Source organism: Lepisosteus oculatus, chromosome 29 (assembly GCF_040954835.1).
Source record: "Lepisosteus oculatus isolate fLepOcu1 chromosome 29, fLepOcu1.hap2, whole genome shotgun sequence".
NCBI lineage: Eukaryota > Metazoa > Chordata > Actinopteri > Semionotiformes > Lepisosteidae > Lepisosteus > Lepisosteus oculatus.
In genome coordinates this window covers 2476722-2492153 of record NC_090724.1, presented here as the reverse complement: position 1 = coordinate 2492153, position 15432 = coordinate 2476722, and the positions used below count along the sequence as shown (strand labels likewise).

The 15432-nt window shown below is 39.3% G+C and overlaps 1 protein-coding gene and 1 long non-coding RNA gene across 9 annotated transcripts in view; one reads left to right on the top strand and one right to left on the bottom strand.

The window, feature by feature from the left end:
• LOC107079669 (uncharacterized) overlaps nt 1-6797 on the top strand; it is a 26003-nt gene extending 19206 nt beyond the window's left edge. The window contains exon 3 of the long non-coding RNA XR_001480606.2: nt 6497-6797. This is a non-coding gene — a long non-coding RNA (uncharacterized lncRNA). The remainder of the gene's footprint in view (nt 1-6496) is intronic.
• Nucleotides 3294-15432, bottom strand: part of nfic (nuclear factor I/C) — a 217052-nt gene continuing 204913 nt past the window's right edge. For all 8 annotated transcript variants that reach the window (XM_015365452.2, XM_015365457.2, XM_015365455.2 and 5 more), the window contains one exon: nt 3294-15432. In XM_015365452.2, coding sequence (XP_015220938.1) covers nt 15412-15432 — 21 coding nt within the window. In that variant the 3' untranslated portion in view covers nt 3294-15411.

Genomic DNA, 15432 nt, shown 5'->3' with positions numbered 1-15432 from the left:
GAGTTTATTTGAAGATATTAAAACAAGGATTTGGGAGGTTGAATCAAGTGGTTAAATACAAATGATAATAAAACTAAGTACTTGACCTTCCTGGGCCAAACCTGCATCCCATTATTGACCTGCAAGTTCATCTTCAACGTCTTGCCTCGGAAATCCCCAGTGCGTTTGCAGCGTAGTTTCCAGTTCAATAGCGGTTTCTGATAGTCGATGCATCCGAAAGGCAAACGAAGTGACCAGCCCCACGGCGGCACACAGGGGAGAGTGAGCAGGCGAAGGCAGACTGCTCCCCACCTGCTCCGTTTTAAAGCCGTCTTGTAGCATGTCACCGGCAGCATAGGCTCGTGCAGGAAATGCACCGCATTGATTAGAGGGGACGTGCGTCTCGTGGACCGTGCCACAAAGACTCAGTGGTTGCTGCGTCACCGAGAACCATTCGAGCTCTCATAACTAATCCGACCCTCGTCGGAATTGGCCAGTGATGATGAGACTCGCATGCTTGAGTGTCCTATCAAAGGATCCACCGAGCTATGGCAGAAGGCTTTGTTCTAGGCTTCTTTTCGTACAGGTGGTCTGAAATGGTATTCTCTCCCGAAGTACTGTTTTTGGACACAGGACCATTGACCACTGGTGAATCTCCATCTGTAGGTTGCAGCTGCTTTACAGCCAGTGGTCTCGCTCCCAGGTCGTGCCCTTAGGACTCTAGCACCTCTGTCAAAGCCTGTTGTGTGGGAGGGTCCATCACTTGTTTAAGGCAAAGTCAGAACCACAGATTTTGTTTTGAACGTGCCTTATAGTGTATGGTTACAATTTAAAACCGAGGCATAATTATAGTTATTAAAGATAGGATTTGCTTCTGGTATTATTAACTTAAATCACCCTTAACCAGAACATGTATCAGATGAATTATATAGGGAATAATCAGCCATGGGTTCAAAGGAATAATTGAATACGTGATCAATTACGGCTATGTTTGCATTTATTTTCCTGTTCATTTCAGGTGTGAATTTGTGCCCTGTGGTGATCACAGTAGTGAAATAATATAGAAAATCCTGCAGAAAGTGAGCTGTCGTTAGATTGAACTGACAGAATCTCAGTACAGTCTGTAGTGTGTTAATGGCCCTATCTGAGGTCAGAGAAGTTGGCTACAGGGAGAAAGACATGCTGGTCTTGGGCGGACGACACTGAAATGTCAAAAGTTCATGTGATCTGATGGGCTTTCAAAGAGCTCATGTCTGCAGGCTCTCTGTGCACTCTTGAACTCTCTTCAGAGGGGCTGTGTGATTTATACTTTCTGTCAAAAACGTTAGCATGATATCTTTCTTCTCAAGTGGCAGCTGGGCTTATCCAGTATCTGAGTGAACCACATGCATCTGTTTTAGTCGCCAAAACTGCCAGAATTAGTTTTGTAAAAGATTATTAGAAGTTTTAGTTGGACTAAAATGTTTGTGGGAATGAAATGTATTCCCCTTTTAAATTATTGATTTTTTTCCCCTCGTATTAGACTATTATATATTTTTATAATGATATATTTTTTCTAATATCGGACTCTGGCTTAGTTTGTGTGCAGTGTGGATCCGTTTGCTGGAGAGCGAAAGCCAAACAGCTGACTGCCACTTCAGTGGTTTTTTGATGTTCCTTTCTGAGACTTGTCTCTATTTGAGTTAGGCCTATGGAAAGGAATCAAGCATTGCACTACATTTAGCATGACAAAGCAATGTCATTTTTTGTTCCATTTACTGCAGTACTCTCATATTTGTTGGTATCAGTTGCCGTAGTGTGTAGGGGACGGAGAACTCTTCTGTTTAGCGCAGTTACCCAGTCCTTATCCTGGAGCTCCCCCCTTTGTCTGCTGGGTTTTGTTCCACTAGGTCCTTAATCACCCGTGTTAAGTGCTGCCTGTAATTGATCTGCTTGCTTGTTTGGGCTTTTTCAGCACCGTGGCCTGGGTTTCAAAACGACCCAGTGCAGTGCTTCTCCGTTCTCGTCCTGGGTCACCCTGATGTCTTCTGGCTTTTTGCTTCCAACAAGTTTTTCATCACAGGCTCATTTCCTATTTGCGTCTTCTCTTTTAAAACATTTTCTTTCATTTCTTATAAAAGCTGAATACGATTTGTAATGAGTATAAAACCAGAGTGCCTTTCCTTTCAGCTCAAGTCCGGTGTGAGCAGAAGAAAAAAAACACTACATACAGTGTCCGATACAGTGTCTGTTGATCATCAATTAATCACCTATTATAAGAACGGTTTAGTCAGAAATAATGGAGCACATTCTTAATTTAGCAAGTTAATCATGAAATTCTGTGTGCTGAAGGTATTGGTAACGATGCAGTTTAACTGGGAAAGTTTTGAAACTAAAGACTGAGTGTAGACAAAAGTAGAAACCAGCAAGCAGGAGTAGTTAAGGTCACAAATTAGTAGAGGTGTACCCCCAGAACCATGACTGAAAACTGAACACTGGATTATTGTATTCTTAAGGAAAGCTTGAAAATAAATAAAATGGTATTGAGTAAAAATATCTTAAGATTCTTGAAGACTCACTGTTGTGCCTGTACAAAAAGGTCTAGAACTGCCTGCTCTGCACAAGTTGACATTTGTGGTGCTGTGAAAATTGGAGGGTTCATAGATTGTAATATTGGAAGGAAAACACTCCACGGTATTGGTAGAACATTGCATTGTCAAGGCTAGTTTTAAACGAGAAAGGAGAAATTTACTGGATGCACAACATGGGTTATGTTAATATATTATTATTTGGGGACACGGGGTGGTAGCTAGTATATCCATTTCAAAGACTATGGTGTAATGAGACTAATGATTCTGTTTTGGATTTTTATTTCTGAATTTCATTTTAATGGTCTCCCTAATGTTTAAAAATATAGTGTTGACAAAACATTGTGCATGTCTTTGCCCACAGTTATAGAAATGATTCGTACTGTTGGTTAAACTTTTAACCATCTAGCCTTGAATCAGAGCTGTGACTGTTTGTGTTGGTGCTTGTGATTGTATTTCTGATTCTTCTGAATCACACTGACAAAGTCTCAGGAGTGAATGAACCGTATCAAAGTGCAAGATTTGTATATTTATCAGAAAATGTATTTCATGCATGTTTAAATAGGAAAAAAACCAACTCTGTTCGGCCAGAGCTGGTGCTAAGTCTTTTATATATAGGGGAATTTAACTACTATTTTAAATTGCTACTTGACGACTGGCACAATTAATATTGAAATAAAAAAAACAGTTTACAGTAAACGTTCTTGGTAAATATTCTTGGTAGAAAGACCACAAGCACACTTGAGATTCTGAGTTGTAGCATAGCTTGTTTATTTTTTTATACATTTTTTTGCATAGGGAAACATACTCACTTCCAGTAATTGTATGTAGTTATGAGCATATGCTAACAGTAATGGCTGAATACAATGATATAATCAAATATTGTCAAAGCGGTTTTTTTTTTTGCCACACCAGTTGAAAACACGTGGTAATTTAGTTCTGAGGAAAGGCATTTTGTTGCCCGACAAGAAAAAGGCTGCAATTAAAAGGTGCAGCTGCAGTTTTCTTTAGACTGATTACTAAAACACTTTTTCAGTTGCTGACATCTTTGTTTTTCCTGCAACTCAAAAAAGGAAAAAAACAGAAAAATCCTTGCAAAATGTTGTCATGAACCATGTACATGATAGCCAGCTATGGGTTTCCGGTTTGTGTTTTGCTGAACTGGGACAACTAAACCGCCACATGCTCTTTCCTGGTGTGTAGTGTGTCTGTGCAGCAAGCAAGCAATAAATGATAAACTACTATGGTAATATTTGTGAAGTATAATGAGAAAAACCCTTAAAAATTAACACTGCAGCAGTGTGTCCTCAGAGAAACACCTCAAAACTTTGCATCTTTTTTCCAAACTTTATAAACATTCTCCAAAGCAAAGAGAAATTAAAACAGCATGCTTTTCGTTCCTTTCTTAAAAAAAAATATTAAAACACAAGCATTGTCATGATAGGTTAATGTACACGTGACCTGGTTTAAATAGGTTTTAACAGGTCAGTTTTAATAGTCTTTTGTTAAATAACTGTACTCCCAAGCCCCCTGTAGGAAGTAAAGACTTTTCTTTTTGTGAATTAGTAGAGAAGAAAATCCCTCCTGAAAAGAAAAGTTGGAATTCATCGTCCCTTCGCAACACAGGGACCCTGCTTCATCTCGGGAGCTTGCAGGCTTGCAGCGCTGTTGGGGAAGGGCACGCCAGCTGCCACTAGGGGCTGTGCCACAAGTGACGTGTTCAAAGACGAGCGTCTGCCTTAAGTTCCTAGTTCTCCCCCCTGTGTGGTCACAGGGTTTGTAGCAGCAAGCTAAAACATACAACTGGCTATTCCAAATCAGGTGGATGTAATAATTTGTTCTAGGAAATGAAAGATACCTCTAAAAGCATATTCCTTACCCTGTTGCAAGTTGGACTACATACTGTGTGTGTATATATATATAGTTTTTTTCCAAATTAAAATTGTCGAGCAGTAAAAGACTGCAGCCTTCACAGAAACAGAAGACTTGCCTTGTGTTTGTTAACCATATCATGACAATACAGGTTCACAGGGCAGAGTGATCAGTGTGAAAAGGTATCAGGAGGGTAGAAAACCCTGAACAGCCCACAGGCCAGCAAACTAAACATGACTCCGGTATTATCAGACTGAATATATATATATAGTATAATATATATAGAAAGAGCAATACATAGAAAAGGAACCAGCGGTAAAATGACAGGCACTGCTTATTGAAATAATTTTTGGTATTTCTTTAAATATTTTATTTTTCCTGCTGGCTTATTGAAAAAAAAAACGTCTTCTGCATACAACAGCATTCCATGAAGCTATCAGCACAAACTCTACCAGATGCCGGCTTTAAACCCAACCTTAGCTGTGAGGTGTGGGCTGCTCTCAGTGCAGCAAACCTGTGCTTAATGGGGGTTGCTATGACAACAGGGTCAATTGTGAACAGGGGCCCCTAATCCAGTTAAAAATGGGATATAGGGGGAAATGGTCTTAAATTTTTTTTTTCGTTTTCAGTTGGGATTTTCAAGTGTCTCATTAGAAATATCAACCCTGTTGTGGAGTTAAATGTTAGAACTTTGATATCTGTTCCTTTTTTTGCAGAACTGCTTTTAGAAGGAGATCCACATTAGTACACAACACAGCAGTCAGATCCTTTCACCATCTTATTTTACAAGGGACTTTCTTACCTTATTTTTCCTTTAACTATCCAAATATCCCTGCTTTCAAAGTAGTTGTGAGGCAGCTCAGACTCAAACTACACCTGAAAGTAAGAGAAATTTTAACCAGTAGGTCCTGTATATAATTACACTGCTTTCAGAATGTGGAATTTAAAATTCAAAAGAATGGGCTTTTGTAAAGTTTAGATAGTTGCCCCTGTGACAATTACCCTGTAAAAAGATCTCCCCAGTAGCACCAAGAGCACCAGAACAACAAAGAAAAAAATGTGCAAAGTTCTGATATCAGCTTGTACAGGATGCAAGGCCTTTGGCATCAGGCCTTACTTGAGTAAAATGCATCGTTCATAACTCAAGCTCTCAGGACTTTGCATCCACAACTTGTCTGTGACCTGGGCTTCCCTCTGTAAAACTGTTTTTTCCTTCACTGTTTAATAAGCAACATCCCAGAACAAAGCTTTTCCTGCACAGCTTTGTCTGGTTTGCTCCACAGGTTTCAAGCATGTTCCAGCCCCTGCCCTCAATCCATCCACACAACCTTCTCTGTGCATCTGCCTATGGAGTTTGCTTAAAAATGTCACCTGCAGCTGGTTTTAAAGCTGAAGGAAGGCCTCCATGAGGGAGACACATGGAGACTGTTTGGGCAGCCTGTTTTAGCCCTTGCTTAAGGTAACACCATGACCCTGAATCTGTGTCTTAAAAGAAACTCGTGTTCTGAAAGAACTATTTAAATACAACTTAATCTGGTTTGAAAAGTCAAGGAAAACAGTCTGGGTATTAACTGAAAAAAAAAAATGGAAAACATGACTTGGCTCTGGGTTTGTCCTATGATGTCTGATGTTCATCATCCTCCTTTTTGCGAACAGCATAAAGTAAGTCGGTCAAACATCAGGTTAGACATCCACAGCTTCTTTTTAGGTGACTCAACATGCATTGACAAAATAAGAGGACCGATGTACTGTATAATATGTCTGTAGGCAAAACCCAAAAGCTCCCCTTTCTTAATCTGCTGGATTTGCCCCCTTTTAGTTCCTAAAATACAGAAACCTCTGGTCATACACATGCACGAAAACTGAAGCTGTGAGTCTAATTGAGTAGCTCTTCAGATGTGAACCAGATCAGTATGCCCAGAAGCCTACGGACCCACCACAGACAGGTTTTCCTTAGGAATGCAGAAATGCACACTGAAAAATAACATTTGCATTGCTTTGTCAACCAGCTGCAAACAGAGCAGAGTGGTATTTGAAAACTTTTTGAAACTGAAAAAGTGTTTTCTTTTTCCTACAAGGACAGACATTTGCAATTGCCGGAACCACCATCATAGTCCACCGTCTGCAAGACAGAGCACACAGCAGCAGCCCCTGTCATGCACACAAGGCAAAGCAAAGATGGCCGTGATTGTCCAGGACTGATAGAGAATCTCCATCAGCCCAGTCTGATAATGAGTAAAAAAAATCAGAATATCTACAATTAAATTCATCTAGCCTTATTCTCAGGCTGTAAAAAGAGACTGGCTACCCATGTAGAGTAGATACATGCTACTTAACACGACGAAAGAAAATTAAAAATTAAAATACATTTAAAACAGCTGTTTTGTTTCTCTCTTCGCCTTGCTCTCCTGCGGTAAAATTTTGAAGCTATTTCCAGAGATGCACATCTCAGGTGAAGTTTTGTTACATGAAACATCAATACCAGTCTATCTAGTGCAATCTGCCAAAAAAAACTGTGGAGATGTACATGGCCTCAGTATCTTGTGTTGTGATGTGGGAAAAAAAAGTTCATGGATCGCAAAACAGAAAAGAAAGAACTCTGAAATGGATCATAAAAATCTGGTGATGGAATTTGCATATTCCCGTCAGGCTAACTGAAGCAACTGGCACATCTTAAAATGGCAAGTAGTGATCCTGAAGTTACTTAGTCCTTGCTGTTAAGTTCAATTAAAGATGTCTCCCTTCAAGGCACATTGTGTGTACAATGAAGTACCAATGACTAGTACACCCTACCAATCAGTAGGCTGCATTCCCAGGAAGCGTAGCTGACCCACCTTCTTTTAAGGAACTGAAGTTCCTCATTAGCTTATGCAAAGCAATATGGTTTAGACAAATCGGAAAATAAGAATTATTTTGTAGCACTAAAAACAATGTTTAAATCCTCTTTATTTTTCCATAAAAATAGATCTATACTCTCATAGAGGCATTCACCTTACTTTCATGCGCAGAATACTAGTTCATCCCAAAAATATTTGTGCATGAACTCAATCGGAGAAGGATTGGACAAGCATAAATTCACCTCCCCAGGAGTAACTTCAGTAATCCCCAAAAGCCACTTTAGAAGAGGTTTATTGTAAACCCTGCTTTTGTGTCTGTTGACTTATCCGAGTACAAAAGAGAAATGGCTCCTGCTCTGTAGACCTAATAATGGTGTTGGCTTCACTAATGCTGTGGCACCTGGCGCCGACACTGCTCCCCACAGAGGCCCCCTGGCTGAAGTTACAACAGACTGAACAGAGACGATGGAAATATGGAACAGTGCAAATTTTCACAGGACATGAGCTGAGGAAGTGGGTTTACTCATGAGCAGTCACAGGTACATAAAGCCAATTGAGCTTCTTTATCACCTTAGCCATATACTCACATGAACTGCTCCTGTTTAGTAAAAACAAAAACAACAACAAATCCCTTCCATCTATATATCACAATAATGTCATAAGTCCTGACACTTAAATAGCGCTTTTTTGCACACTCCACAGAAACTGCTTGATGGGTAATGGGGACTCCCCTCCACCCCCACCAGTGGGCAGCCCCACCTGGATGACACGACAGCAGCCAGAGTGCACCAGTACGTTCACCACCCATCCGCTATCAGTGGGAAAATGGAAATGAAAGCTACTTTTTCCTCTTCAGAGCTATGACATTTCCTCAGATGTTTTAATTTTTAGTGTTTCTAGTATTGTGATCTGTTGGTCCAACATTCCAAGTGCCCGGGAAGACAGAAGCAAAGCCAAACTAGTACTAATGATTGACCTGATGGGACTATAAAAGCATGGCAAGGAACAGAGACACTTCCACTAACTGCTCCCAGGTTAGTGGCAACACAATGACAGAATCTATCTGTAACAACAAACAGAATTCTGTACAGCGCCAAAATTTTGTAGTGGGAAGATATGTAGAGGAAAGCATTTCAAGAGGAATGAGAATTAATTTTTCACACAAAATCCTGGAGCAGGATTTTAGACAGCAGCTCCTACAGCTGTGGTTTAGCAAGGCGGGTTTTATACTTCTATGCAAAACCCAGATACATTTGTAAACAATACAGAGGCAACACCATGTTAAAAGAAAATGGAAGATTTGGACATAATTCATAATCTTGGGACTCTTTTTTTTTAACTGAAATAATTAGAAAACTACCAATATATGAAAAATTCACAGAAGCAATACACTTCAAAACACTTCAACTGCCCACTAGCAAAACCTACCCCACCACATGTCCTGTATAACAAATATAAAAGTTGCTTGCTGAGATATGGCAGCATTTTCTTTTGGGAATGGAGCTGATGGACTAAGAGAATGCCTTCCTTGGCACTCTGCTTTCAGTAGGGGCCACTATGGAGCACGAAAACTGTCAGTGCCAGGCCTTAAGACAGGCATGTAAACAATACCTCTTATTCTGCCTTGTTATTAGTACACACTTATATATATAGCCTAGCTACCAGCATTGCATTGTCCATTGCAGAAACAATACTGTACATTGCATAACAAATGTTCACACGGTCTTTTCTGACCCTATGAAAAGTACACAAAACCCTTTTTATACTCCCATCATGCTAAGCGGTAACAAAATGAACAGCCTATCTTCTAATTTAAAAAAACGCGGCTTTCAGATAAAATGCCTTAAAATTTCTGCAAGTCTTTTTTCTTTCCTTAGGATGAACGTAATGGTTTCTTCATACAATAAAGTTTTTTACCTCCATGTACATTTACTCTGGAGCCAGTAGCCTATACCTGCCGAGTATAGGAATATGCAAAACCATAAAAGTATGTCTTTTATTTTAGTTTGAGCATAGGAATGTGGAAAGAGAGCAAGTTTTAAGCAGAAATTGCCTTCTTTCCACAAAGAAAATAATCTAAAAAATGGTACATAATGCTGAACATTCTTTATAAGCCAGTGTAATGGAACTTTTTTTTAAAACTTTTTATATTTTTTTCACCTTACAAACAGGGTAGGTTAGGTACTTAACAAAACTATACATCTTACAAATTACAGAACCCTCCCCTCCCCCACCCTTTCCCCTCCCCTGCAAGGCAGCTTTACTGCACATGGTAGGAATGAGATGGGAGCTGCACCAGAGTTGTGCCACACTGTTTACCTTCCCCCTCACACAACATCTTCCAAGTAGTGCTCAAGTGTTCACTACTCTTGGGCCCAACAGAACTCATTTTCACTCTAGTCAAACCCCCACACTCAAGCCAAATGTCTTGACATTTTTCTCCTGTTATTAGCGTTGAAGACTGCTGCCCTGCTGTTTGCATGCCCATAAACTATTGCTTTTTTATTCTCTTTTTTTTTGTTTTCTCTATGTACAATCTGAAGGAGCTATGAAAGCAAAGGAACGAAGACTTCCCCGCGAGCAGCCCAGGTCAGCGATAAAGACTGACAGCGAGCTGTGAAGCACTTTGGCTGGCTGTAATAGTGCACTTAAAACAGAAGAGGTTGCGTTCTTGTGAAAGAATTTGTCTCATGACCCCGCATCAGAGTTTTGTGCCAGTTATCATTCACCAGGTAAATCTTGAAAAACTGAAAAAAGGGGCTTAAGAAGTATGTCATTTTGATGTTTTCCTCAGTTCTAAAAAGAGGGACTTGACAATTTAGCATGTGCCCTTTCCACATGGGTACCATTTAAAACGTCCAGTACACTTCACCCAGCAGAACCCTCAGAACCAGTCAGCCTTCCTCTAAGCCTGTGATGTTTAAAAACAATGGAGTGCCAACACAAGTGCCACTGGTACAGCTTATCTGAACTGTCTTCCAGTTGAAACCAGTAAATACCTTGGGGCTGTTTTTAATCAGGGCAGAGGGTTGAACTCTATATTTGGCCATTGACAAAATGCTTCCTTTGGAAAGCTCAAGGGTAGAGAGATGTCGTTTGGCACCCGAGCATAAGCTGTGAAGTTCTTTGCCAAATAGATCTCGACAGCCTTTTACCGAAATAATGAAGAATCAGAAAAAAATGCAAGATGGAAAATGGACAGAAAAAAAGAAAGCCTTCAATGTTTTTTTTGTCCAGCACAGTGCTTCACAGCCTTTCCATAAAAAGTCCGCCCTCCCCACCCCAAGTCTCCACTATTGACCCTTTTTCTACTTTCATCTTTATCTAGCCTCGAACTTGAAAACAAAAGGCAAACAGAACAAAAAACGTCCAGCCTTTTCTTCCTTGTTGTCTTAGTTTCTCATAAATGAGACGGACCTCTCGTTGTGTAGCGAGCAGAACTAACTTTGGTCAATACCAACTAACAATATTTCTTTTTATTAATTCTGCAGTAACTGTCCATTTAAAGGAAAAAAATAGTTAAAAAATGATTTATCTCAACTAAACACCTATCTTTGAAGACAAAACTGGTATTGCATATTTTCATATATTATTACAATAATATAAGCTGGAAGACACATATGGGGAGGAAATTAAAAAAACAGGAAATAATTTTGTGACATCACAATGCGGCAATGATTCCAAAATGGCAAGACAACTACTTAAAAACAAAACAGAAATAACATCCCAATACTGATAAGTGCCACTACAATATTCTATGAATTTAAAAACCCCTTTTTTCTGATCTTTTTTTAAATGTTTTTTTTTCTGTTTTATACAAATGGCAACCTCTGTTCAGTTAATGACAAGCAATCACACATGCAGCATTTTTTTTTTGTCTTTTTTGTGCAGTGACACTGATTACACGGAAAAAGGAATTCTTTTACCAAAGGCAAGGCACATAATGTGGTATATAAAATATCGTGCAAAGTAGAAGAAAGTTTAACGATAGGGAACTGAAAATAAAACCCAGAAAAAAACAACCCATCTGCACAAACTGTGTTCTGTTAAATGGGTTTTCAGGAGAAGAGCAGGGGGCTGCATTTGAAGGTCTAACTAAAGAATCTGCCATGCAGTTGTATCAGCAGTATGCTGACAAGTAGAGCTAAATCACATGATTTCTTCTTAAAAGCACCATGCATTAATATATATATTTATTTTGGATCAGCACCTTTAAAATGAGTCACTGTTTGTATTCTATTAATAAATACAGGTTTAATCTGCAGCTGTTGTCACTGATTTTTTTAAATTTGCAAAGCAGTACCCAAGGTTATAAAAAATAACCAGCGTGCATGGACTGTACTCATTTGAAGCCATATATATATATTGCTTTGATATGTCAGTTTGATTATGTAAGCGCTGATAGCAGAAGTACAGGGCTCAATTGTATTTATTTCCTTTTTTTTTTTGCTTATCTTTACAGTTAAAATTGTCTTCTTGAAAGACTTCCATGTAAAGAAAGTATATAAAAGTTGTATGGGCTAGGGGCTAGTGTACTCCAGACCTTTTTCCGATTCTTATCGCTGTGCCTTACACCTGTTTTCTGTCACCTGTCACCAACCTGAATCTAAGTGAAACGTATTAAAAAAGAGAAAAGTTTAAAAAGAAAAAAAAACTCTTGCAATGTCTTAGGCACTTTTCATGGCTTATGGTTGGGTTTGGTAAATAAGTCTTAAGCCCTGATGTTTTTAACACTAATCCCACAGCTGGAGTTTCCTAAATAGTGTTGCAATGCCAACTGACTCAGGCACCAGTTGGTACCCCTGATCCACACCAACCAAACCACACACATGACATCTGAGGCCACTGCCAGTCCCACTCCTCCTGTCCTGACTGTGTGCCAATACATCATCACACTCAAACACACACAATCGCCTACCGAAACGGTAACCCAATGACCAAGAGTTAACCCAGGATTGGACGCCAGCGTCGATTACAGGCTTTGACATCTCTATCCTGGGTTTAATTATTTTTCCTATCTGTTTTTCCCAACATGCAGTCTTGTTATGAACACACACAGGTAACAACTAACAAGAAAGGAACACTGACACTCAAATCAAGAACACTGAGGAAAAAAAAAAAAACAAGATCACAATATTGACTAAGGCATCTGTGTTCTCCTCTGCACAAGAAAAAAGGGGCACGCTTCAACAAACTTTTTAAAAGTAAATCGCTTTGCGAAAACAAGGAAAAATAAACTTATTTGACCCCTGCGTTTACAGTCCAGGGGGTCAGAGGACTATCTTATTGTAGCTCCTGATTGCACTTGCCTCAGTGGCTGTCATTCTGTTTCCTAGATGTCATTGAGCAGGGTGTCAGAATTTCTTGACTACATTGACAGTGTAGATACATGGCATCTTCAGGGATGTAATTTCAAATCTGGTGCTTTTCTCTAGTACTCCAAAATACACAAAGAAACATATCTATAACGTAAGAAACAAAACGGGGTATGAACAACAGTTCTGATCATATCTATAGCTTAAGAAAGCCAACACTCAGAAGTCATGTACCCTGCTACCAAATGAAAACAAAAACACTAGTCACTAAAATAAACCCCTAATACTAGTTCTGACTTGCAGCATTTTGTATGATTACGCAAAAAAGAGAATTTTAGCTGCTAAAGAAGAAAATTAACTATATAGTAGTGCAATGCCTTTCATTTCCAATGAAATTTAAACTAGATACACAAAAAAAGAAAAGTTTTCTCTTCTACACCCAATACTGCAGCAACATTTGCCATTTACCACGGTTACAGAACTGTATAAGTATAAACTCTCTTGCTATGTCATCATGCAAAATAAACCCTAATTCTAGCCTACTAATTACTCTACAAAGATCTAGGGGTTTAATTGTGGGGAAAGAAATAGTAAATGACATTGGGTGAGGATAATATATTTAAAATATCAATGCTTGGAATTTTTCTAAAAAAATGTTTGATTCATTATTTAAAGATTAGTCTTTTGAATTGGGTATTATACTCAAGCAAATGTCAGGGATAGCTTTCTCTACAAACTATAAAAAACAATTTCAGTGTTGAACATCTTTTATAATACACAGTGTGGTGCTGCACTCTTCTAAAGTCATTTCTTTTCATTTAGTCCTTTTGATGAGAAGATGTGATTTTAGCTTTGAGGAAGATATAAAAAATTCTCCACAGTCAAATTCCCCATCTAAGCAAAACTGGGGTTTTGAATTAAAATCAATTTACAACTTAATTCCAATAATCGCAATCAGAAAATGGCACTTAAAAGTCTCTGTTGGTTTCGATATGCCACCAGGGATGGGTGACAGCCTGTCCTCTTTGCGTCGATATGCACCAGTTTTCCAATCACAGTTGCATATCTTTAGGAGCTCCTGGCCGTTCTCAGGGGAAGAGGGGAGGACAGAGATGACACTGATGGGGAAAAGGTTCTGGGAGCCAGTCAAACTCGGGTTCCTGTTCCACAGATAGGAGGCAAGGATCTGGGCCAAAGTGCAAGCAATGCAGAGAGATGGAAGGCAGAATGTAGAACCACCCTCTCACCACACTGTGTATTACTCAGAAGGACACACAGGCACAGTAATGGCCAGATCCTACTGAGGGGCTTGATACGCAACGCAAACGTGGAACTCTGTATTTAATTGCCACTTTTTACTATTTGCCACTTTTAAGTAACTTTTTAACAGCATTCTTTTGTAGTAAACTACGCAAATGAAAGTTATTATTTGGCCTTAAATGATAAATTTATCTAATTGGAAACAGACACTCTCACAGTCGGACTCAAAGAAGCGGGTTTGCATGTATTCACAGTGGATCCATCTGGGGGACCTGAATACATGGAAGATCTAAAGGTGCTTAACTCACTCACTATGGTCTCTCGCCTTTGAACCTGTGCATTACAAAGAGTAAAAGTCATCTTGAAGAAGTACTGTATGTTGTTATATCTGGAGAGGCAAAGGACTTCACGTGGAAGAGGGGAGACCACAGTAGTGTGAAACCTCCTGATATCAGAGGTACATCTCACAATACACTGTTTATTCAGTGCTTTCTTTATTCTGTTGTCGCTAAGTGCTTGTACATTTTCTAAAGATGTCAGAAATGTAATAGCCTAATAATGGCTCATTAGCACCACCCTTCAGGCAGTGCAGACCTCAAACACAAACCCACTTCTTGGCCTTTCGTCAAACATGCCCTGTCCTCACTTGAGTATGGTTTAGTGTCTTGGTTCGGCAGAGGAAAAGTAAAAAGGCTGCACCTCAGCCTTCACCAGAAACCACATGAGGCAAAGCTGGACTGCAAGAGAGCTGGCCATTTTATGATGTGTGAAATACACAAACATAAAAAGAGTCAACAATCCATTTTGTGTATTGTAACTTCATTGATGAATTCCAGTTATAGCTGTCATCTGTACTCACAGACCCCATCATTCATAAACCCGTTCCTCCTAAGTGGTCCATAGAGTGTTGTCTGTATTTTACATGACCAATAGAAACAATAGACATCAGCTATTCTACAGAAGGCAGGTAATAGAGGTTCAAACCTAGACCAATCAGAACAGCTTCCTTTAAATCCAGTTTATCATGTGGCTTTTTGGTGGGTCTGCTTTTGTGCATAATTCCTCTGTGATAAAGAAACAGTAAGTGATATGACAAATCTAGTGGCAATGATTGTTCAATTCCATAAATATCTCCCCTTTAAAAAAAGGTATATATGATTGTCTGAGAAACCTAATGAAAAAATATTTTTTTTCCACTATTTGGGCTAGACCATGTCATTTTTTTCTTCGAAAAACAGGGACAAAATCCGAAACATCTAAAAGCTGGAAAGACTGTTAGAATGTTTTAGTTTACGAAAATAAAGGATTACTATTTTGCATATATGACAAATGCTGCACCTTCGATGTTACCGAGAAAAGGTGACAGAAGTGCTTTCTCTGCAGATGTTGCTGGGGTGATAGTGTTTCTGCACCACTTCTCCTCACTCTGCCCCATCGTCTTCTCTCCCACCTCCTCTTCTTCCTTCAGAAGGCGAGTTGAAGCATCTTTATATATGTATTGATTTCCCTCTTGCATCGTTCACAATTTTCCACACGAAAATCACTAATCTGTGTCCATTCCCTAAGGATTATCCTTAGCATTCAGTTGCCCAGATACCAGGA